Raw genomic sequence first — 25,531 nt, forward strand, 5'->3', positions numbered from 1 at the left:
TAGTGTCCCCTTTTCCCTCCTCCACTCTATGCAGTCGTCAAGTCCTGTCAGTTCAACCCTCTGTCAGGGTTGGCACCTGCCCCCAGCCCCGCCCAACCACCCAGTTCCTCTGTTCCTGGACTGGGTTAAAGCTGATGGCTGGGTTTCTCCAATCATACTGGAGCCCCAAACCGTCCATTCACAAAATACCGAAGCAAGCCTTTTGAGACAGGCACTGTGACGTCACTGCCCTGTGTAAAGCCCTCTATTTAAATTTAAGTTAGTCAGGTTCTTTGTCAGACTTTTTAGCTGACAGAAGCAGATGCAGGTAATGATTGGTATTAATTCTTTATAAACTTCGTCACTCGTTCTCTTTATTACTTGTTCAGCCCTGTTCTCCTAGTGAATTAAGTTATGTACTTTTTATTTAATGCTTGGAAAACCTTTTCTACTCATTATTTCAAATTTATAGAAAAGTAAGAATCAGTCTTTAAAAATGTATTGAGAAGGTTTATATTTGTGAGGCATTGCAGGCTAGAAGACTGGTTTATTGGCTGTGTGTTGATTCATAGCTACAAATCATGAAATTTCCTTAAAAAAAAAAAATGAAAAAATAGAAGAGATACCTTCTTCCTCGTGGCCGTATGTGATTGATTACCTCAAAAGGAGTAGCATTAATTTAGATATGTTTAGGAAAGGCTGAACTCTGGAGAGCCAGTGATCTGCCTGGGCTGCAAGAAGAGGCACATACAGCATGCTTCTGGACCAGGCCTCCTCTCGCTTAGAGGCAGAAAAGCATGGAGTATATTCCAGGAGACAGTGGACAGACGATTTCAACCAGTGCAAAACATTTGGAAAAAGGGCTGCTTTTAGAAGTTACTCAGCACCTTGAATGCTAAGCTGGAAAGTTTGGGCTTTTATTACAGGCAGTAGTTCAAATTATTGTGCTAGTTGACATTTTAATTAGTTGGAAGTATTCACATGTTTGTTTTAGCTCTCTGTTGTAATTAATTACATTATATTCATTTTTCTTATGTGAATTCTTTGATGAATTCAAAAGATACTTCCACTTGAAGTCACCATAAATTACGTTGCAAAAGGTATAATGAGGACTTTGGATCAGGTACTCTGGTTGAAAGCCAGTTTTCCATTGTGACATTTGGTAAGCTACCTAACCTTTCTGAGCTTTGGGGATAATGAAGTACCAGTGCTGTAGATCTGTTATGAAACATAAATGCTTAGATGATGAGGATTTAATATCTAATTCTAATAAGGTAGAACATTGTATAAATTGTTCTACTTTAAAATGTTACTCTGATCAAATGTTAACCATGAACTATTTTGAGCACTTTAACATAGCTGTTATATATAGCTGATAACATAGCTGTATGTTAAGTAATATATGCATAAGTTATATATATTTGTATAGACCCATAGTTTGTCATCCTTAATTGCAGAACCCAAAAAGTTCAGAGAAGCATGTCTATAATCTGTTTTTATCCCACTGAGTTCAAGTAATCTTTATATAATGTTTTCCATGTAAAATACATTTACTCCATGACCCAGCAATTCCACTTCTAGGTAATTATCCAAGAGAATTGAAAACTTAAGTTTTCCCACAAAAGCCTTGTACAGGAATTTTCATAGCAGCTTTATTCACAGTACCCCCAAAACTAGAGCACCCAAATGTCCATAGTCACGTCTAGAGACACAGAGCATCACGTTCTGTGAGTGCAGAGTGGGTGGGAGTGCTGAGGGTGCAAGAGAGGCTGGTTCTGGACTGTTCTGCCAGGAGACGTTGGGGCAGCCTGCCCCACGTGACACGATGCAGTGTGTACCGTAATGCGTCACTTGTGTCGGCGGCCCCCAGTGACTGTGTCACCATGGTGCACGGCGCTGACACCACCTAGTGAACGCGAGGCTGCACTGGTTTTCATTCTCTGCTGATGTCTCTAGATGGGTTTTTTTGTTTCCTACACTCTGCAAACGTGCATGCACACACGTGTATACACATGCCCTACACATGCACACATGTATTTCTTCCATCATCTTTTTCTTTGTCTTTCTCCCAAGTTTGACACTGCATCACCAGCTAATGAGTATGGTTAAATTGTTACCCAAAAGAAACTGTTCAGTGAAAACATGTGTTCAAGCACCTCTTCTTTGTACAGCACTGCTTGTGAGGCGTTGTGACTCTTCATTTTTTTCATCTTTATTTCTGCCTAATTTTCAGACATTTTCAAATACGTAGCACTTTTTCACTGTGGAAGACGACTGAAGGTGTACTTACTGTCTTTCTGTTTAAATAAGGTATAGTTTATATACTTGCAGTATTCTGTTGCTGTTGTTCAGTCACTCTTTGTGACCCCATGGACTGCAGCACGCCAGGCTTCCCTGTCCATCACCAACTCCTGGAGCTTGCTCATTCTCATGTCCATTGAGTCATGTCCCTCCAACCATCTCGTCCTCTGTCACCCCCTTCTCCTGCCCTCAATCTTTCCCAGCATCAGGGTCTTCTCCAGTGAGTTGGCTCTTCACATCAGGGTCTAAAGTATTGGAGCTTCAGCTTCAGCATCACTCCTTCCAATGATTATTCAGGGTTTATTTCCATTAGGATGGACTGGTTTGGTCTCCTTGCTCTCCGGGGGACTCTCAACAGTCTTCTCCAGCACCATAGTTTGAAAGCATCAATTCTTTGACACTCACCCTTCTTTATGGTCCAACTCTCATATCTGTACATGCCTACTGGAAAAATCATAGCTTTGGCTGTATAGACCTTTGTTGGAAAAGTGAAGTCTCTGCTTTTGAATACACTGTCTAGATTTATCATAGGTTTCTTCCAAGGAGCGAGTGTCTTTTAATTAGGTTTGAATTGGAAACAACTTACATTTTAATTTTCAGTATTGTTAGCTTTCAGTAGACAAGTTAAAGCAGTTTTATCATAGTTTATTTATAATTCTTCTCTTCCAGTGATAGTGCTAACTTATTTTTCTTTAGCAGGTAATTGTTACAGCTTTCAAGTAAATCACATTACTACTTTTTTTTAAATTTATCTGTTCACATTCATAGGAATCAGGAAGAGTAGTTCCACAGAGTGCAAGTATCTTCTTCACCTTCTATGACTGCAAGTAGGTTTCTGAAAAGTCATCAGTGGCACACTAAACATTGTTCATGATGTTTTCACTTATCTTAAACTCTTTTTGTAGTTTGTTAAAAGCCCCCTTAGCAGTTCTTTTTATTACAAATTATGGTACTCAATTTGCTGTTACAGTGCCAGGGACAGTTTTGTATAATAAGAAAGGGCTGAGAAGTTTGTTACCTGCTCGTTTCTTGAATCAAGAAGGACCAGTGTTACATCAGAAAAACGTATCATTGGGTTTCTTTCCTTTTAAAATGTTAAGTCCTGGGAGTATCATATGTGAAATGTGTGAGCAGCACGTAGTTCCATTTCTACCACTTCTGCGTGGGTGAACCGCATTGTTCTGTGGCTTAAGTTTATTCTGTAGGATTTAAACATTTGAGATTTCTAAAGCCTTTGACTATGTGGATCACAATAAACTGTAGAAAATTCTGAAAGAGATGGGAATACCAGACCACCTAACCTGCCTCTTGAGAAATCTGTATGCAGGTCAGGAAGCAACAGTTAGAACTGGACATGGAACAACAGACTGGTTGCAAAGAGGAAAAGGAGTACGTCAAGGCTGTATATTGTCACCCTGCTTGTTTAACTTATACGCAGAGTACATCATGAGAAACGCCGGACTGGAAGAAACACAAGCTGGAATCAAGATTGCCGGGAGAAATATCAATAACCTCGGATATGCAGATGACACCACCCTTATGGCAGAAAGTGAAGAGGAGCTAAAAAGCCTCTTGATGAAAGTGAAAGAGGAGAGTGAAAAAGTTGGCTTAAAGCTCAACATTGAGAAAACGAAGATCATGGCATCCAGTCCCATCACTTCATGGGAAATAGATAGGGAAACAGTGGAAACAATGTCAGACTTTATTTTGGGGGGCTCCAAAATCACAGCAGATGGTGACTGCAGCCATGAAATTAAAAGATGCTTACTCCTTGGAAGAAAAGTTATGACCAACCTAGATAGTATATTCAAAAGCAGAAACATTACTTTTCCGACTAAGGTCCGTCTAGTCAAGGCTATGGTTTTTCCTGTGGTCATGTATGGATGTGAGAGTTGGACTGTGAAGAAGGCTGAGTGCCGAAGAATTGATGCTTTTGAACTGTGGTGTTGGAGAAGACTCTTGAGAGTCCCTGGGACTGGAAGGAGATCCAACCAGTTCATTCTGAAGGAGATCAGCCCTGGGATTTCTTTGGAAGGAATGATGCTAAAGCTGAAACTCCAGTACTTTGGCCACCTCATACAAAGAGCTGACTCATTGGAAAAGACTCTGATGCTGGGAGGGATTAGGGGCAGGAGAAGGGGACGACCGAGGATGAGATGGCTGGATGGCATGACGGACTCGATGGACGTGAGTCTGAGTGAACTCCGTGAGATGGTGATGGACAGGGAGGCCTGGTGTGCTGCGATTCATGGGGTCACAGAGAGTCGGACACGACTGAGCGACTGAACTGAACTGAAATAAAGTTAAAGATATCTCATAGAGATCATTTAAAAATAACTCCTAGCAAATGACTTGGGGAGATGAGGTGGATCAGGAAGATAGGCAGTGATAAATGAGAACTAGGCTTTGCACTCAGGGAGCGTGCTCGTTTCTTGGTAGTTGTGGTATACGACAAACTTGAACTCAAAGCAGAAACGTATGCTCTAGGGATGACCCTCTGAGAAGGTAGCATTTAGGTTGAAGTCTGCAAGGTAAAGTAGGATTTGAGAAGAGGGGTGAGGGGTAGTGTGGAGTGCAGAGAAGCAGTCAAGATGGAGGCAGTAGGAGGAGGCATAGAGATGAATAACAGGAAGTGATTTGGTTTGATTTATGCCGTAAGATAATAGATGGTAGGAGATTCATTGATTGAACTTGAGAAGATTTTTGGGATCAGACCATAAGTAGCTTAAATGTATTATTATTTTTAGCTAGTAAGAGACTACAAGGGTTTTAAGACATGAACCTGTCAAGAAACATTAAGATGAAAGTTGTGATTTGGGCAGTTAACTGGGCATTGTGCAGAGATTGATTGGAGAACAGATACTCTTAACACATTATAGTAGTTTTGGTAATAAACCAATAATGCCAAGAGCAAGAGTGATAGCAGTAAATGAGGAGGGTGGGGGCAAGTCCAAGGTTAAGGAAATGGCCTAACAGTTTGATGTCAGAGACATCCCTGGTTTTTGCCTGGTGCATACTTACTAGTAGTGCTGCTCTTTGCTGTGAAGTTAACATGGCTTGGACAATGTATCAGATGACCTTAACGACTGATTTGCTTTAGAATTGATAGGTTTGCTAATTGAGGGGAGAAAGGGATGTGATAAGAAACTAGTATGTAGACCAGATTTATAGAAATTCTTAGGTTTGTGATTTTGTTAAATTTTCCTCTTTTGGAGAATTAAAATTTCCTTACCTGAATACCACAGTTGAATCTTACATGTTTAAAATCCCAGTTTATTTTTTATTTTTTGTATTTTAATGAAGATTTAGACTCTCTAAAATGGTAGATACTGTAGAGACTATACTATATTTAATTTACCTAACATTTTCATTGATCCCATTTAAAAGTAAAGCTTTTTCAGTGATTGTTAATACATCAGTGTAGCTTATGTATGGAGAAGGCGATGGCACCCCACTCCAGTACTCTTGCCTGGAAAATCGCATGGACGGGGGATCCTGGTGGGCTGCCGTCTGTGGGGTCGTGTCTGACTCTTTGTGACGCCGTGGCCTCTAGCCTACCAGGCTCCTCTGTCCATGGGATTCTCCAGGCAAGAGTACTGGAGTGGGTTGCCATTTCCTTCTCCAGGGTATCTGCCCAACCCAGGGATTGAACCCTGGTCTCCCGCATTGCAGGCAGGTGCTTTAACCTCTGAGCCACCAGGGAAGCCTTACGTAAGAAGTGTCCAAATAGAAATGGAGCTGGTGGCAGTTGAGAGCATCGCGTGTTAATATCCCATTACTGAATGGGCTTTAGCATGTAGCGCCTTTTGTCTCCCCTGGAGAAGGAAATGGCAACCCACTCCAGCGTTCTTGCCTGCAGAATCCCATGGACAGAGGAGCCTGGCGGGCTACAGTCCATGGGGTCGAAAAGAGTCGAACATGACTGAGTGACGGAGCACGCACGCACGCACTCACTCACCTTTTGTTTCCTGGATCTTTTTTTCCTAGTTGAGACCAGTGGCTGTAGTCATGTGACACCTATTCTGAGGTTTTTGCAGATACGGCTGTAATGTGTATGGGCCGTTTCAGGTGCTTAGTGCTCTTGTCTTCTCCACGTATAGGCAGAGGGAGAAGACAGCCTGAAGAAGATGCAGCTGATGGAGCTTGCGATTCTCAACGGCACCTACAGAGATGCCAACATTAAATCACGTAAGACCAGAGCGTACAGCTGTCTTAGCTGTTTTGTCTGAAGACCCCCCTCTCCTTTTGGCAGCACAATACACGAACAGTTAAAGTGAATTGTCACTTGATATGGGACTCACTGTTCCATTTTTACTGTTTTCAAGAATGAGGGCACTCCCTTGATTTTATTTTACACTAGCATGCCTAAGTTTTTAGTTTATAAGCTTTTATTTTATTCTTTCGATGAAATTTCAGCTTCTGAATTCAAGAGTTTCAAAAAAAGTTTTGTTAACTACAGATTTAAGACTTCTAGTTTATTTTGTTACATTTATGCAAAGGAGAAGTTTTTTCTAAAAACTAAAAGCTAATTTGGAATATATATGAATGCAGTGATTCTTCTGTTGAATTCTGTTCTTTCACCTTGCTTGCATGGTTTTCCTCCAGTATTTTTTTTCTCTATTGATTTCATACATGAGTTCACAGAGAGCAGTAGATAATACTATTTTTAATCCTATTTTCCCCTTAATGTGTATTGTGCATGCTTTCATAAACTGTAAGAGGATTGCTTTTTTATATTTAAAAGGAAATAGTGTGAAATTTATATTTTGAAACAATCTTAAGTTTTATTCATCATTCATATGAACATAATATTTAAATTACAGGTATAGAATTTTAAAGACATAGCCAGCTTTCCAAAATATAGACACCCTAGTGTGTTTAGAGTGTACTTTTTATAAATGGTTGGCTTTAATTTACTCATGAAAATGAGTATATCATTAATAGTCATGTGTTTAGGAATGTGACTTTTTTTTTGTATTTTCTATGAAGAAGTTAATCACTACAAATACAGAAAATTAATAACTGTTGGTTGTTTTGGCTAAGTTAATACAATGAAAATTATTCTTTACTCTTTAGAAATATACTAAAACTGTATTTCTGTGGACTCCAATTACAGAGTATTTTTAACATCTTTTAATGCAAGTGTTTTCTTGTGCTTCTGCATGAACCTTTAGTCTCATGAGATCTTAAAAATATAGACATACCAAATACATGAAGAAAATATAACCTATTTTAATGGTCTCATTCTGTTTTTTCCCCAGTGGCTTTTTAAATTTTGCACATTATTCTTAATCACATTGGGAAAGGGGAAGCTGTTTTGCATTTGATTGGTGTGCTTTGGCATTTTTGTGTGATCAGCGCATGTACTAATGATTTCCTTTTATTTTTCTTCTTTTCTGCTTTTTCCTTTTTCCTCCTTCCCTCTCATTTTCCGTGTTTTACACTGCTGTCTCTGTACTTCCTTCTAAATTTCTTTGCTTACTGTAGCAGCCCTTGCCTTTTCTCTTGCAGCGACGGCCCAGGCTGCTCCGAGGATTATCACTGGGCCTGCGCCCGTGCTCCCACCAGCTGCCCTGCGCACTCCGACGCCGGCTGGCCCTACCATAATGCCTTTGATCAGACAGATACAGACCGCTGTCATGCCAAACGGAACTCCTCACCCTACTGCTGCAATAGTTCCCCCAGGGCCCGAGGCTGGGCTAATCTACACACCCTACGAGTACCCCTACACATTGGCGCCAGCTACATCGATCCTTGAGTACCCTATTGAACCTAGTGGTGTATTAGGTAAGTTGTTTTCCCTGTATGGTTAACAGCATTTTTCTTCATCACTTTTGCTGCCCCAGACTTTGAAATGATACATCCATTTTAGAGAGGCAAGACAAGCTTCCACTGGAAAGACTGAGAATTATTTCAGCCTCTTAGAAGGGTTCCCCCTTTAAATAATTGTACCTGAAATTTATTCAGATGCACTCTGGTGACTGACAGTCACTTTGGTTGGGTAAATTTGCAATGAACATTTTAAACAGAAAATGCTTTTCACGTTTGACATCACCAAGGTCGTTCTGAGTGTGAGATCCCACCCAGAGGCCTATCCCTCCATCAACTCCACCACCCAGAGTTTATAGATGGCTTTTGTGTTGGAAATTTATTTGTCTGCTACATTTTCAATTTTTGTGTGAAAGTCTTTTGAGACATTTTAAACCTGATGTGTGTTTTCTGATATTTGTGGTCACTTAAAATATGAAAGGGACAAGATAAATAGTTGCATTCTTCAGGTTTCTTGAGTTTTTTTATTTTGAAGTCCTAGTTAATATTAAAGATAAGAGACGTTCTTAGTTTCAGTAGTACAGTATGGAATTGATAAGTGATTTTAAGTGATAAGTGATTATAAGTGATAATCACTGATAAGTGATTCAATAATCACTGAATTAGAATCCCAATTGAGGCGAAAATTAAGATCATGCTGTAAACACTCAGTTTTACATAAACAAAAAGTGGTGTGCTTGAAAAAGACATTACTGACGCCTTTTTTTTATAGAGTGGATTGAAATGCCAGTCATGCCTGATATTTCAGCCCATTGACTGCTGGATGAAGGACTAGAGCAGCAGCTGTTCTAACACGACCGGGCAGTGTGGACGCACTGTCTCTGCGCTGCCCCTTTGTTTTGCCAGACAGAATCTGAGTTCTTTTTTCTGGAATTGTACCCGACTTTGGTGCTGCGTGCATGCTGTTGACTTTTAGGACTTTGATCTTTTAAAGTTATTTTTTCCCCCAGTATTAATATTGATTTATCAAAATTTGGAAGTTTTTAATGAACCTGGACACTAAGATTGAAACTGGAGAATTCATTGTTCAATTAAAAAAAGCCACAGTGCTCTGTATGTTATCTGTGTGTGTGCATGCACTCAGGTGCGTTTTGTTTCATGAGCAAATACATTTTATTGTACATGTTTTCCGTTTATCTCTAAATCATTGTAAAAAGTATTATAGGTCAGAATCATACAATAGAACTGTTTCTGAGAGGCTTGTTTCTGTTGCACATTTCTTGAAGCATTTTTAAATAACATGTAACCTGTAACCTGTTCACGTTTTCCTTTCTGTTAACGCTCTGCCCTGTGGCCCCATGCTGCTCCTTTCCCCAGAGCTCCTCTCTGCTGCACGCACAGCGTCTGTTCGAGGAGTTTGACTGTTGCTTCCCGCAGGGCTGGCACTCTGAGCCACCAGCTGCTGTTCCAGCACTCTCAATGCAAGATCTCACTGATTTTGCCTCAGCGAATTACGCTTATATAAGATTAGTTTTTCCAAAAAGGAAAAAGGGGTGATGGACCAGTTTACTGCTTAGAAACAGCAAGAGGCACTGCAGTAAAATTTCCCATTTTAAAGCAATCTGCTTTTGTTGTGTTGGAAAATTTTTATTTATAATACTTAATTATTAGACTGACAAAATTGAAAGTAAAATACACAGATACCTAATTGACATGCATAAGGTGAATAATAATGAGCGCTAAATGACAAGATTCCATTATCAGTTTTATTTCTCACTTTGCCACCTAAGCAGTGAAACATGATATTGACCACTTGGAGAACTGAGAAAATGAGTTTCAAGTTGCTATGTTATAATCAACTTGCACACAGATAACATGCATGCTATATATCAAGTCTCACATGAGTATTTTAAAATAAGCAGTGCCCTTCAAAACAGATGCAGACATATGTGTTGGTGGTAGTGAGGAGATTGGTATTAGCCTCAAATCTTCATTGATGACTAATTTTTAATTCCCTTCCTTTTATCTTTAGGTATGGCTTTCCCAACGAAAGGCTAAGAATTCAAGAACGGTCTTAACTGAACCCTCATCAGATCTGAATTTAACAAATGCTTAGTCTCAGCAGCCTCCAGGGGGGTGGGAGGGAAGCTTAGCCTAGCAGTCAGTGACTTACTTGCACTTTTTGCACACTGATAGAAAATAAAAGTATGTTATTAATTGGTTTAGTCTGTAATCTTACAAAGTAACGGTAATTTATAAAGGCGTGCATAGTAGTATACTGACTGCTAAGTGTACGATACTGTTTGCTTTACTAATCACCTAATTCATTGCAGTTCATACTTATTGACTCGAAGTTTAGAACCACAATCTGTAGGCTTTAAGAATTGCATTTAAACCTTCTTAAGTGATAGACTCTGGAAGTGTGGTCTTAAGGTTAGCAAATAATTGTCAGTATTAAACGTGGCATTATAAGTAGTCCTGCTGCAAGAAAGGCACTTCAGTGAATATGTGACTAGTAAAGCCTAACTGTGTTTGGATCTAGTAGAGTTCATGAAATCTGTAACTTGGGATTATAAATGAATGGATAAAATAGGTTAAGGCCAAGATGATCGAAATGAATGCAATATTAATAGATGCATATATACGCAACATATAATGGTTAATTTTAAGACTACTGTGCCTTAACGTGTTTCCTAAAACAAAACTTTTGTAGTAAATGAACATTTGAAATCCATTGTGATAAACCTGCTGTTAATGTTTGTTTTCTTTTCCCTTGTGAATGTTTTCTAACTTTGTCTTGGTAATTGCAATTTAACTAGGTGCGGTGGCTACTAAAGTTCGAAGGCACGATATGCGTGTCCATCCTTACCAAAGGATTGTGACCGCAGACCGAGGTTAGTTTAGTTCTGCAGTTCTTGTTTATGAGAAATGCGTTGGGTGTTCATAAAGTTTGCGACACCACACCTGATGGAAAAACATCACTGCTTGCCTGCCATCGTTTCTTTTCCTTTTCTAAATTAATTCATAATAATTAAAAGATTTAAGGGTTGGGTTTTTTGGATGTTTTCTTTTCCTCCCTTCATGTTTTAATTTATTAAATTCTATTTTAGTATGTACAATGATTTATTTCTACTAAAATGTAAATTAGTCCATCTGGGGAGCTATTAAATTCTGATGTTGCCTTATTTTTCAGGAATAATTTTTGCCCAAATTTACCTTTTAGTTGTTCTGAAATTTTGGGTTGGTTTTGCAAAAAGAACTAAGCAGATGGTGCTTTAATGAGAGAAGTAAAGGAATATATTCCTCCTGTGTCCTTTTGGAGAAAACTGAAGATTTAGTTTTCATTTTCCTTTTTAATAAGATACTTGAACCCCACTGTATACACACAAGGATATACGTGTCAGGTCCCTAGCTGAAATCAACAAGGGCCTGTGAAGATGACTTTGATGAAGTTGGATTTTTTAATAAATGAGGAAATCGTTTCCCTTTTTTTCTTCCACTCTTGTCCCAAAATGGATCCTTTGATTTCTGTCATTTGCTGCTAAAGGTATTATCTGAAGGTAAACTGTCTCTTGAGATTTTGTGGTGACGTGAATCCAGCTGTTTGAAAGTCCTTTTTTGACTAACCCGTGACTGGAAAATAAGTCTTCATTTTTCTCCTTTTCCACATGTATGAATTGTGTCCTATATATGCCCTTGGACCCTTCTATAAAATTATTTATGTTTATTGAGGAGTGACGATTTTGGTTTATTGACATTGTTTTCTGAGTTTGTCGTTACAAGGTAGCAATCCAAAACAAGATTTTAAAAAAGGATTTTTTTTTTTCGCAAACTTTTATTATGGCACATCTTTACCTACTAATTAATTTGATCAAAAGGTCTCTAATATTAGTGGTGGAAAGTGATGTATTTACACCCCAATCCTACATTTTCTATGAACTTGAGAAAGACCTAACCTGTCAGTTTCACAGAGTTATCTTAAATACTGATGGACGCAAATGTTGTCCACATCAGAATAAAATACCTTTCCAAAGACATGGATGATATTTATTTAGCATCATACATAATTAAAGAGTTTTAAGACTTTTAACTAACACATATATTACTCATAGAGATTATTGAATAAACAGACCCCCCCCCCCCCCCCGCCAAGGTCAGTGGTTATCTATGAAGATAATATAAATATAAGTACGTCATGCACCACAGGAAATAAATGACCCTTTTTGTGTCAGAAAGTCTCCTAGTGAAGGAGGAAATTTTTTAAAAAAATCTTTTAACTAACTTTTCAATTTAAAGAAATTGAATAATTCCACAAAGAATTGGAAGTTTTTTACATTGTTAATGTCTAAAAAAACAGTTTTAAAGACTGTTTTAAAGTAGTTTTTATTCTTTTAACCTTTCCCTGCATGCCCTTTTAAAGAGATTTCTCACAATTTTATTTTAACACAATTACTGGTCTGCTCCACACTCCAGTGCCTTGAGACAGTTGAAAATACTAGAAAGATTATACTGTATTTGAAATTGACAGCACATTCCATGAGAAGCTCTTTTGTAGTTTATGTGTTTTTGTTAGTCCTGTCACTGTTTTTATTCAAAATGCAATGTCAGCAAACCGAAATGCTCTTTTTTTCTTTTTTTAAATAACAGATACTTGTATACTGCTGTTACTATCACTGTATATGCACTCACTGGGTCTAAGGGAGAGCTCTGAAGTCCTTCACTTAAATTATTTTATGATACTACTGTTTTCTCTATTTTTGAGGTTTTTTTTAATGATTATTTTTTAATCTTTTGAAGGGAAGATTATAAGTATTCATTTATGCATGGAAACTCAGCCCTTAGACATATAACCATGTAATTCTTTATGAGCATTTAGGTACCGCATGGTTGACAGACATCTAGTTCTTCACTAAAAATAACCCCCCGTACACGTATTTCAAAACTGAATATGAAGCCTATAAAAGACCAACTGACTTTTTAGTTGTAATGAACCGTAAGTGATTTTGCACGGTTGACACGCCTGTGTGTACTGCAGGCCAGGACTCGGCAGAGGACATATTCTAGGTTTACTGGTATATATAGAAACAGTAGTTGGCTTGTTTATATTCCACACTCAAAAAAGCATAATCAGAAGGTTTCTAAATAATGATTTTGTGAAAACCATCATTTACATAATTTGTATAAACAGCTTAATACAATTTTAATCAAAATTTTAAGTAATTTAAAAAATGCTTTAAGATTCTATATTTCTGGAGTACCTATGAAGTGGTATGACTACATCATGTGAAATATTTATTTTCTTCTTTAACTTTGGAGTAGCAGTTTTTATTTTAATTAAATAAAATTCCAATTTTTTTCAACAAATTCAGGGAAGATTTGGTCACACTGAAGATAACAGTATTTTTGTAGTATTTATAAGCTGTCCTATGTGATAGACTTTTAGAAAGCATTTTTTTTAATATGAAGGTAAACCAGTCCATTATATAGATTCTTTAAACTCTGTGAACATTACACCTTCTAGGTTTTGATTTATCAAGTGGCACAGAATCTGCCTTTGCACTGAATATCTTTTCATTCACATCTCCTCTGCCTTAGTCACAGTGGCAACAGTACAGAAAATTCTCTCAAACCTCAGAATATAGTAGAAATAATTAAAGCTGTTGAATGAGTCTTAAAAATCATACTACTGTTAAGTGGACCAAGTTTGGTGAAGCAGAATGTGACAGAGGTTGATTAAGGAAGGAGCAACTCAAGGACATTGGGAACGATAACTTTTCCACTTGAGAACTACTTTATGTTTTACTGTAATTTTTTTTAAAATTTTTTTGTTCTGTTTGTTATTTTGCAAAAGAAAATAGTATTTACAGGTGGCTTCTTTTAAAATATAAAATATAAAGCAGGAATGTATATGAAATGTCAGATTTTATTGTATTTGCAGAGTATTAGCTTTGAAATTGAATAAAGAAAGCTGTTTGTAGTTTTAAAATGCCTTATTGGTATCAATTAGAAATTTCTTCTATTTTTTGATGTACTTAGAGCTTTTTGAGTATAGAATTTTAAATGGCAGGATTTTACAGTGTTTACATGCAAGTGCATTTTATAAGTGTTCTATATGTGTAAAATAGTATTTCCAACTGGAAAGTGTTGGCCAGCGCAGAAGGCCTGGCCCTTTTCTGGTTCCCATGATGTTGCCCACACTGCTAGACTACAGTTTAGTGTTGCTTTGTATCATGAGGCCAAGAAATTCCATGTTGTTTGTAAATAGAATAATTGAAAAAGCAATAAACATTTATTGAACAAAAGAAACTTTGTTTGGCCCAGAGTTTATGTTGAACCAGATTATTCATAGAAATTTAAATTTCTTTAGATTCATTTCTGTTAATCATTGATTATTAATAATCACATCCATCATTAATAGTTGCTTTAATGCTTGCATCTGAGAGAATACTAATGCTTAATAGCAGTCAGATACTGATAGCTGCACTGACTGTTTCAGAAATCTGTATACCAAACCTATTCATTGATGTTGTTTTCCAGTTTCCTTCATTGACTGCTACTAACTATTAGTTGTTAGTTGTATTTTATTTCTATTTTTCCTGTTAACAGTGTTTTTTTTTCTTTTTTTTTGTGGGAGTGGGCTCTCCTTCATTTGTTCAAATCATGATATGGAATTGTCATGATTTTTATTGTATTCTGTAGATGATGTCAATCAGTTTGTCAGAATTAAACATGCTTTTTTTTTTTATTAGTTGTGATTAGTTTTTCATGTTGTCATTAAGCCGTCACTAGCTGAAACTAATCTCTTCTCTATCTTTTCTTTTCTTTTTTTTTTTTTTTTTTTGTTTTTTGTTTCTAACCACCCAGCCGCCACCGGCAACTAACCTATGACCTTCTGACCTCTGAACTCTTCACCCAATGATGACCTGACCATGCCTGCCTGCTGATCAGTTAACTGGTAATCGCCTTTGCTTGCCTGTCGTCAGTGCAGCGAGCTGAGGCACTTGTCCGTTCGTCTTACCATCTAACCAAACAAAAGACAAAAGAAATCGTTGTCCTCCAACTCAGCTTTTGTTTGTTTTGTTTTTTCTTTTTCTGTTTGGGTGAAAGTGGTTCTAGAACCTGCACTGAATAGTAGTAAAGCAATAAGGCCCAATTCATCCCACAGCACTGATCATCTTTTAATGTCCCACCCCAAGCGAACGGTAAGAAGGCCTCACTTCAGAAGGGGAGACAGATGGCCCTTAACTACTCAGTGACAGAGGCAGTTACTGTGAGAGACACTAGGAACCTCTCTCCATAGCGAGTCGAAGCTCTGAATGTACTGTGCTGATGCATCATGCATGAACCTGTGGTCAGGGACGTCATTGGTGAAGCGATTTCAAAAAGTATTCAAAATTTGATATGCTCTTTAGTCACTACAGTGCCCTCAAAGGGCAGAAGTTGCAGCCTTTTTTATATTGCCTGCCAAAATTTGAAGTATTAGAAGTGTGCCATGAGAGAAAACTTAACAAGGAATTTTGGAAAGTAATGCAAAGAACAAAACTGCAACACTATTTTTAAAAAGATAAATATCTGAGTTAAAATTACTGAACCTTTATTTTACACCTCCTTTAAAAAATATATGAGAACAAGGTACATGCATTATGTGTCACATTACTGGGCAAACTGTTCAAATATTTTTTTTAAATCTCCCTGTATAGAAAAAAATCATTAAGGATGTAAAAGCCATGCTTGCCTATTTGCTGTATACATGTAATGAAATTGTAGATAAAGTGTAGTGCATTGAAACAAATGAACAAAAAAAGTAGATACTTTTACTATACAAGGGTGCTGGTGCAGAAAAAATATATATATTTTTGGAAATGTAGCATTTTATACTTTCAAGTGTTATAAAAAAAAGAAAAAGAACAAAGAAACCCTTTATTTCATTAAATGATTTTTTCTGGTGGTTGTCAAGAAACAAAAGACCAAAAGAGCCTTTTTGTCTTTCTTTTTAATTTTTTAAGTATTGGAATAAGTCTAAAGAAAAGAAAGTGCCTTATTTTCCTTCATGGTCATTTAGTCAAGTGTCTTGTAAGATCAGCTCCTCCCTCAGAATACAAGTCAATGCCTGTCACTCAGTCGCCCAGTATGTGAAAGAAGATGTGAGGGGAGACACATGAGTTGATGGTTTGAATTAAATGATTTTTGCCACATTAGCTTGATATCAACTTGCCAAATCTGATACTGTGAAAAAATTTGAGAACTTTTCTAATTCCTAACAAGTAAGTTCCTTTTAAAATAAAAATTGAGTGCTTTTGGTAATTGGTATACTTAATGTTAGCCCAGAGGATTCTGAAATAAAATTTACGTGTGATCAGAACACCATTTCATAGACAAAATTAGAACTTTATTTGGTGGGCGTGTTGTTGGATTTTTTCTTATTAATCGGTGGTAATAGTATACACAGCAGTCTTTTTCGCAAAAATGAATCTGTGATTTTCATTCTGGATAACAGTGTTTCTGAATGACCTAAATTTAAATCAGACTCATTTCTACCAAACCAGATCACTTGTGTAGTCCATCTCTGCTGGTTTTAGTGGCCTAAGCCACCACCACACCCACCCACCCACACACACACACACATGAACACACACACGCCCCCAGCCCCCATCTAACATTAAAGGAATGTGAGAAACCAGCATCATGGTGCGCATTACACTCAACTACATGCGACATGAACTTGCAGCTCCTCCGGACGCTCAGTCAGGTTTGTAGCTGAAGTGCTTTGTGCACAGGGCTCTGCTTCTGAACTCTGACTTGCAGATCTAAATGGTCTGTAAGTGATCATTAAATGCCCAGTACCAGATGTGGCAAATGGCAAGTGGCCGTAGGTCCCCAGCTCATCAACTCCTGCCCTCTACATACTTCACAGCTTCACAGTCAGAGGTCAGCGGTAAGCTCAGTAAGCACCTTCGCGGTGACCTCCATCAGCTTGTCTCACTTGGAAACCGTTTTCAGTTTATTTACTATGCAATAGACATTGGTGGTTCTGTATCCAGCTAGCTTTGGTTAGCGCGCCACTGCTTGTCTTTCTGTTACACATCCAGTTGTTCTGATTTATTTTACCATATGTGCTGTGCCATTTTGATTTTTATTTTGTTTGGTTGGTTGAATAAATTTGCGACACTCAAACACTTGAGGTGATAGTTTAAAAACGATACCAGTATTTGATCCAGTTTCATCTCAACTGTGTTATACCTGGACATTTTAGATGTTTATCAAAGGTCTTTTATGGGGAAGAAAGTAAATGTATGAAATAAATGCGTGACATTTATGAGTAATGTTGGCTCTGAACAAACGTTTGAAAACTTAGTTGATAAAATTTTGGATCAACTGAAAAAAAGCATGACTTTTGAAATCTCTGAATGCCTTGGTTCTCAGTATTATCATTCTTTATTGAATTTCTTTCTTATTAAAATATGTAGTTTTTAAGACTTTTTTTTCTGACAGTATTATGTAATTTTTTAGCGCGGGTAGATGGGAGTGTCGCTTGTATGTTACCGTACAGCTGACATGTATTTTTGTCTGTTCTTTATTATCTCAGTAGTTTCATGCTATGTATGTACCATAACCAACCTATTGCCTATGAGAAACATGTAAGATAATGTATTTACAGCCATTGTTACAAGTTTATAATGTATTTTTCTATCTTGTTTTATATGTATGTTATATAACATTCAAAAAATTTTTTTCTTGATTGAGAAAAGGATACAAAATGCAAAATCCACAATTTTGATAACTGAAAATTGCCAATTGTTTTGCAGTACTTTATTATATTGGGTGTCTTGTCTTTCTTGGGCTTTTAGTTAGCTAATGAATGAATACATTAGACACTTTTGGGTTTTAGTTGGGATTTTACATAGCTTGCATTTTAATTCTTTGGTTCTTTGCTGTTTCTATTAACCCATAGCATTATTTTAATAAATGTTATAATATCAACCTACTAACTCTGGACTATGTCTGTTTATTAACCTTTACATGTTTAATTAAAATAAACAAATAAAGACAAAAGAATGTAAAGTCTTGAATTACTGGACTAACCCTGAAGGAAGTGACCACAGATAACATGGCGTGACTTGTTTTTGTGTTGTTTGTCAGCTGACGATTCCGCACACTGCTGTTAAAACGGCTTTGGTTATCCTGGCCTTTTACCTTGGGGGGAGGTGCCAGTAGAGACGGGAACAAAGTAGTGTTGGTTTGAGGCGTTCTTCTAGTCTTGCCACCTGCCTTTCAACTTCTGCGTTACTAATTCCACACTTTCTTATTTTTCCTTCTCCAAAATAATCACTGTCTGCTCACAGCGTAAAGAGTAAAGAGATTTATCATAATGATATACCCAAGAAACCAGTTTGATTCTTTGTTGAACCATTTTTAAAATTTCTATAAGTAGATAATCTGACGGTCACATTATAAAGCAAAGCATCTGGTGACGTTTTACCTTTCTGCAAATTGGTGTTTTAATTGGGCGTTTTTCCAGTATACAGTTACAAACTGTTTTGGCTAGCTGCTCCCGTTAAGGAAAGCCAAAGGTAGAGTGGCTCCATGTCTCAGGCCAGCCCAGCGTCGCCGTTCATGACGACCTCAGACGCAGGCCCCTCAGCACAAGGCCAGACGGCATCGCTGAGCTTTCTCTCTCGCCCTGTTCCACAGTACAGTCAGAGTACTTCAGTACAAGAAGTCTGAGGGGGAGGAACAGTGCATTTGAAAAGTAGTATATTATTGTGGTTTGCATGGGAGGTAATTTAAGGAGATTTATTAACTTACCTTCATGCTTTTCTTAGCTGCAGCCTAGGTGAACTGACCTCTACTTACCAATTTCTTTTAACTCTTGAGGTGGATTTATGTTTCACAGATACTGGTATTTCCTTTTCTGTGAAATGGTCCTCCTGGATAATAAAAATCCTCAGGACGAATTTTTGCATTTGCAAATAATGCCTTATTTTTGTAAATTGCTTTTTATTTATTTTAAAGTTCTAAAATTTGGGTCTGAAATGAGTCACATTGTTCCAGAAGACATAACCACGCCAATATGGTATTAACCAGACTGTCAAAACACAGTCCCATAGTAGATACACATACATGAAATAGAATAGTGAGGGCCTCAGGTTTAATCACAACTGAGATGGTTCTTTCGATCAAACAAATATATTGTTTCTCTGATGGGGAGGGGGCAATCTATTATTGTTAGGTAGACAGCTTTAATACGCTACTATCTTTTAAAAGTTCACATTGTCATACAATTAATATATATCATTTTGTAAAAATTTGAAGACAACTTTCAAGCTGCTAGTATACAAGTCATCATGGTACCATGTCACTGAAGTTGATAAAGAATTTCTATGTATTCTACATTTTCTGAAGCCTGTGAATCTCATCTCATTTTCAGTTAAGAGTACTTTTATGTATAATTATGTTGTATTGCCACCTTTTATGTTGGAAAAGTCCAGTTTTAAAATGCAAAAATGACAAAACCCATTTTTATACAGGCTATAATAGTATTAAACTTGAAATCACCAAATTGTTAGAATGATAAAATGCCAGAGTCAGCTTATTGTTCTATACTACTAGTGTTTGACAAAGCAATTGGAAGTTAAGCTTTCAGTCGAGAAGTTGGTAAAGTTACGTACTTGCAGTCAAGCTTCTTTTTCTTTGGGAAAATAGAGCATGAAAGTTGATATTCACCAACACACTAGTACACTCTGTGTAGGAGAGCCCACCCCAGGGGAGATCAAAGCACCCTGTCTATAAAGCCAACATATGCGAATGTTCACACAAGATAAGAGGTGGTTAAGGTTTCTCAATAAATACTGAATAAATATAAAGGGCTATAAGTTTTTTAGTATACCAAAAGCAGACAGTAGGGGTAATTTAAATTACATTGATTTGCTCATTACCAAATCAACACTTCTTTACCAGCTAACTTTTATAAATGACAGTCTAAAGTTTCTCCATTTTGAGGGGGAGGGGTTTGTGTGTTTGAAATAAGATGTCTGTCATGTCTTGGTAACAATTAGCAATTGTAGGGTTACCAGCAAGTGATTTTTAGTAGAATGAAATGTATTCCTGGATTATAATCCATTATTTAATAGCAAAAATTATCCAGAGAACTTTTTAGACTCATAAAGTTTCTAAGTAAATATAATTTTTAAACATTGTCAAAAGTTTGTTTTGTTTAAAATGGAAAAATAATTCATTTTATAGATAATTTTAGAAATATTCATATGATACACACATGTAATTTTATCTGTGGTTTCTCTTAACATATTACCTAAGTTGAAATGCCTTTGCTGTGAAGACACATAACAAAATTATATGCCTCCCTGGTGCTCAATGCTGAATCAAACTGGTTCACCTGAGTGTAGTCCTCTCCTTTCTGTGTTTCTGCTGCACTAATTGCAGGGGGTTGGGAGAGAAGGAGGAGGAATCAGTTCACAGGAGAAGTGGTCGGTAGGCGCAGCAAAGAGCACAGCGTGGACCTCTCACTGCTTGCAATTTTGCTGTCCCTTCATGGCAAAAGACACCGCGTTGCAGATAAAGCACAGCTCCCAGAGTAAAAAATACATGTCTTTTTGAAAGTGCTATTATTGAGAAATTTTGATTACCAAATACATCGTTTATGGCTTAAATTGTAGTGGTGTGTATGAAACATTTAGAACTTGTGGAAATTGTATATACAGAGAAAAGTTGAAATAGGTCTTTCCAAATCGTATGTGAATGGAGAACCACGTATGACTGTACATGACGTGCAATAAACCAACTGGAACCAGTGCATGTGCTTCATCCTCTCAAGCCGACTGCAGCTGAAACGCTGCTTGCCCAGGCCCCTCCCCAGATGCACACGTGTGTAAATATGCTCATGTCCCATGCTCCTCCCCAGACTCACACGTGTGTAAATATGCTCGTGTCCCATGTCCCTCCCCAGACCCACACGTGTGTAAATATGCTCGTGTCCCATGCCCCTCCCCAGACTCATACGTGTGTAAATATGTTCGTGTCCCATGCTCCTCCCCAGACTCACACGTGTGTAAATATGCTCGTGTCCCATGCCCCTTCCCACTCACGTGTGTAAATATGCTCGTGTCCCATGCCCCTTCCCACTCACGTGTGTAAATATGCTCATGTCCCATGTCCCTAAACTGCACGTGTGTAAATCCAAACCCCACGTGTATAAATATGCTAATGTCCCTTCCCAAAACCCACATGTGTGTAAATAGGAAAGTAAAGAGTGCACGTTACAGTTTTAGCTTCCACTGATGCATTTAACCCTATTGAGGAGAAAATAGAAGAATCTGACATTCTGGAGCAACATTACCCCTGATGTCAGTGACTAGAATAAAGGAAGTCACTAAGTTGATTTAGCTACAGTGTTGCTCAGTTCAGTGTGCATCCAAATGCTTATTTCTAACTCAAATGCAGGTGCGGTTGTAAGCAGTTTTGCTTTTGTTCTGGTGGCCCTGTGGCACCTTACTTCCCTGACCAGGGATGGAACCCTCGGGCCCCACACTGGAAGTGCAGAGGCTCAGCCTCTAGACTGCCCAGGGACGTCCTCATATATCGTTTTTAGGTGTAAGAAGAGAAGAGTGCTGTCCAAATTTTGATCTGTGGGCCATGTGTCAAGGATTAACGTTACCAATTTCTTGAGCACGGAAGAATTGGTTAAAAAGAAAAAAATCAGTGACGTGAAACCTTTTCTCAGAGATCTTCCCTTGACATCTAAGTTTTAGGACTCCCTGCACCTTAAATTCCCAATCCTCGCTATTCATGAATGTGTTCACCGGGATTCTTTTCCCCGTTTCTGATCATTCACTAGAGCCTCTTGTCTTCCTGGGCAGGCTTCCCTTCACACGCTTCTGAGAGCAGCTGTCAGAGGTAGGACCCGAGCCCAGGGTCTACACCAGCTGCCCACAGGGGGCGTTTAGCCTGGCCGACGCGGGGTTGCTGTTGCTTTAGTCACCTGCCAGCTTCAAAGCCGTAATAGACGTTTTTTTAAACCCTCTTCATAAAGTCGACCCTTCAGAGACCAGATTACCTAGAAAACTTTGGCCTGCGTGTGCTTCAGATAGCTGTCAGGTGAAACAAGAGTTCCACTACCTCTTTTGAACCCAGGTCCTGCTGGTTAGTCCCGCCGCCGCCTCCGTATGGCTCGGAGTGTATATATATATAAGGGTCACACCTGGGCTCTTGGCGGCCACACTTCATCTTGGTTTAGCCTTCTCACCTCCCTGGTGCCTGTAGACACCAGTGCTTCCCCTTCAGATTCAGAATGGTAATTCCAACCCTTCACACACCAAACTAGCTTCTCAAAGGGTATAATTTAGAACAAGTTTTCAAGTTTTCCTCCTAAAAGATCAGATTCTATTTAAAGACGGCTTTCATATTTCATCTATTTCTTAATAGTTAGGGAGCAATTCCTGTTGCGTGAAGGGACAGGATGAATTTGGGTTTCCTTCCGGATGTCACTTTTTTTATATATAATTATCTACTGCCTCTTAGTAGGAGCTCTTTTTGGTCTTGTTAGAAAGCAGTTAAGCTAATCGAACATTCAAAAAATATACCACACCTAAAAGAAAACATGAGTGTTAGTAAGTTCGTGTTTTTCCAGAAGTACATTAAAATCCGAGTCTGCAGTGATGTACTGTTTTGTGGAGCGGGGAGAGAGGAGAGCCCACGACACGGGGGCCTGTTTTTATGGTCTCTGCAGTGGTTCCAGTTCCAGGGAGCATCTCAAAGTGAGGATGGAAAGTTTTAACTCCTGTGGTTCTGATTTCTTCGTGTATACCCTGGTTACTTAGCTGAATACCAAGGAGAACTAAGGGGAAGTGATTACAAGTAAAATATTCGAAGAAAATACTCGCAAATTAATCCAGAAGTATTTTACAGAACTATTCGAGTTGATACTAAAAATGCCATAATCACTCATTTAACTTCAAACACCTATCAGTGCTAGGGGAGGAATGAAGTGCCTTGCCTATGCTCGAAACCTGAATTTTAAAAACCTCTTGTCACTGTTTTAAGTGATTTAGCCTAAAAATTGGAACAGACTAACAGTGCAGGTGAGAAGGTGCCTTGAACACTTTCAAGTAAATTACATAAATGATGCTTTTGCCCAGTGATTTTTCACTTAGGTGGAAGAACATTGGAAAAACTATTCAGAAGTTAAACTTACTCTAAATTTCTAGATGGTGAGAAAATGGAAAACTTGATATTAGTGGGTGGAGCACTGTACATGTGAAAACACCAGTGCTAAGAATTCTGAGAAGCTAAGGTCTAAATCAGTATGCCAGGGAAGAAACTGCATCAACAAGTCAAACGCCCCACCCTAAACTCGAATATTTTTTAAGCACCAGTTTGTGGGGCTATTAGCAGGAACATCGGTTTTTAAGTCAAAGGAAAAAAATTAAGAAACTGGGAACATATGTTATCACATCTGAAAGCACTCTGTCATCACTCACTTGGTTTCAAGATGAATTAAATCTCTCTCAGCTCCTGGAGCTTGTCATGAAAGCAACCTGACATAGCAAGACACAAAGGGAAAAAAATGCCGTTTATATGTCTGTGTCTTCCAAAGAACATTGCATTTTCATTGAATTCTACATGAGTCTGTGTGACAAAGACTCTGTTCTGTGCAAAGGGAAGACCACTGATGTGAACTCTTTCAGTTACCTGTACTAATAAACACCAAGAAAGCCTTGTAAATACCTTAACTCCTTCAGAGGTGTAAACCCAAATTCTAAATTGCTTGTTATCCTCTTCTGCTAAAGATTGTCCACCTCCACCATGCTAGAGGATTTATAGCAAAGAAAAGCTGTTGAATCAAAGTATAGATTAGTATCTGAACTAAAACTAATGAGAAGTCATTGGCGGGAGGTGCAGCTTGTTTTAATTAGTGAAATACACGTGTAATATTTTTATCTACAGAACACATCTGAGTAAACGTGCAGCAAGCTGTGGCTGGAAAGCATGTCATTAAGGGAAATATTGGGAAGCTCAATCTTTTCCTTACCGCCGTCTCCCCCAAATTCAAAGAGAGGTTCTCCTTTCTTCAAGACCCCACTGGACAGAGCTGGTGGAAAAACAAAATGTAAATTTAAAAATAATGCAGACTTGAAGGATGGAGCTGGTTACCACACCAACTCCCATTTCTTAAGTGTTTTTGTTCATCTGCGATCCCACTAGACCCAAAGGTGGTGATGAGACAATGCAGGCTGTGAGCTCTGTCTCTTCGCAGTTCCTAGCCAAGGATTTGAGTAAGAGGGTCGAAATGAGCCACCTCTAGGAGAATGCTGTCCTGGGGACAAGGAATGCCTCGGGTTTGGATGCCCAGGAGGCTCTCTGCCCACTCCTTTTCAGTCTGAGTTACCCCCTGTCTCCCCTATGAACGTTTCTGAAGAGTAGGAACTCTGTAGAACTGCCGTAATGAAATTAAAATTCAGAAATAGCGGGGAGAGAAGTTATCGGGCTGTATGTTAGAAAGGGATTGTTGTAGTACCAAGTTGTATACCAGTGGCTTTTATTATCAGATAAAAGACACTGGGAAGTGTCCCAGCAGGAATCGTGTCTGTCTGGCACCCTGTGTTACTCATATTGATGAATTATCAGCCCCACAGTCAACTTCTGAGCCCTTAACTGGATGGGACACATGGTGTATGTCAGATGCAACAATCAATCAGTACATGATTCAATAAACTCAGGAACATGCAGTGAACAAAAATAACCATTTATCTGTATATTGGAATGCATTAAAACCAAAGAGCTATGCATCAAACTTGTGTTGCCCATATATGGTAAAGCCGTGTAATAGGATAGATTAGTGGTTTAAAACCAAACACATTTCAACTGCCCATGTCCTTTCAAAAATGCCCCCTTGGTGACCAGTTTGGGAGATTTTGCTATCATTATTCTTGTTACTCATAAGCCTCAAGTATGTGGTCTGGGTAGACAGCAAAGATAGGAAGTTTCAATAGAAAACATCAGTTTATTGCACAGGTTATTTTTAGCCTCTTTCTGCAATAAAATTTATCAAAATTTTCTACCACGCATTAGTTATGCTCTTCAAACAAAGCAGGTCTAAGAAATTGTTAAGAAATGTGTGAGGCCGTAAATTCAAAACCGTAGGGACAAGTGTATACTCTGTATGTCGTTGTGCATTTAATTTGGTTGGTCAGTGCATTTGCTAGCTCTCCACAGGTGCACTGTGGAACTTGGCCACAAGCATCCAACTGTCTAAAAACCTGGTGTATTGCAAAGCAGATTCGAAACATATAACCTGCTCCTTGGGAGTTCGTGTGGTTTGTCAAAAGGAATTTTAAAACCGTATGTCCATTATCCAAATTAAGGATTTTGATTCTGCATGTACAGTATACTATGCCAAGTTATTTTAGAACGTGTGTGTTTTCAGAGATACTTCGCTTTATTGAGGCTGCTTCATCAGTTATTTTTC

The 25,531-nt window shown here is 38.2% G+C and overlaps 1 protein-coding gene across 5 annotated transcripts in view; it reads left to right on the top strand.

Moving 5' to 3' along the window:
* Positions 1-17,223, top strand: part of QKI (QKI, KH domain containing RNA binding) — a 153,052-nt gene extending 135,829 nt beyond the window's left edge. Inside the window, exons 5-8 of one of the 5 annotated variants that reach the window (XM_052645509.1) lie at positions 6,381-6,468; positions 7,768-8,067; positions 10,869-10,943; positions 14,914-17,223. In XM_052645509.1, the coding sequence (XP_052501469.1) occupies positions 6,381-6,468; positions 7,768-8,067; positions 10,869-10,943; positions 14,914-14,930 (480 nt within the window). In that variant the 3' untranslated portion in view covers positions 14,931-17,223. Of the gene's footprint in view, positions 1-6,380; positions 6,469-7,767; positions 8,068-8,821; positions 10,062-10,081; positions 14,339-14,913 lie in introns of those variants that run through there. The other 4 variants (XM_052645510.1, XM_052645513.1, XM_052645511.1 and 1 more) reach the window with 4 other exon arrangements.
* Positions 17,224-25,531: the final 8,308 nt, after the last annotated feature.

This window comes from Budorcas taxicolor, chromosome 9, assembly GCF_023091745.1.
Source record: "Budorcas taxicolor isolate Tak-1 chromosome 9, Takin1.1, whole genome shotgun sequence".
In the NCBI taxonomy this organism is placed as follows: Eukaryota; Metazoa; Chordata; class Mammalia; order Artiodactyla; family Bovidae; genus Budorcas; species Budorcas taxicolor.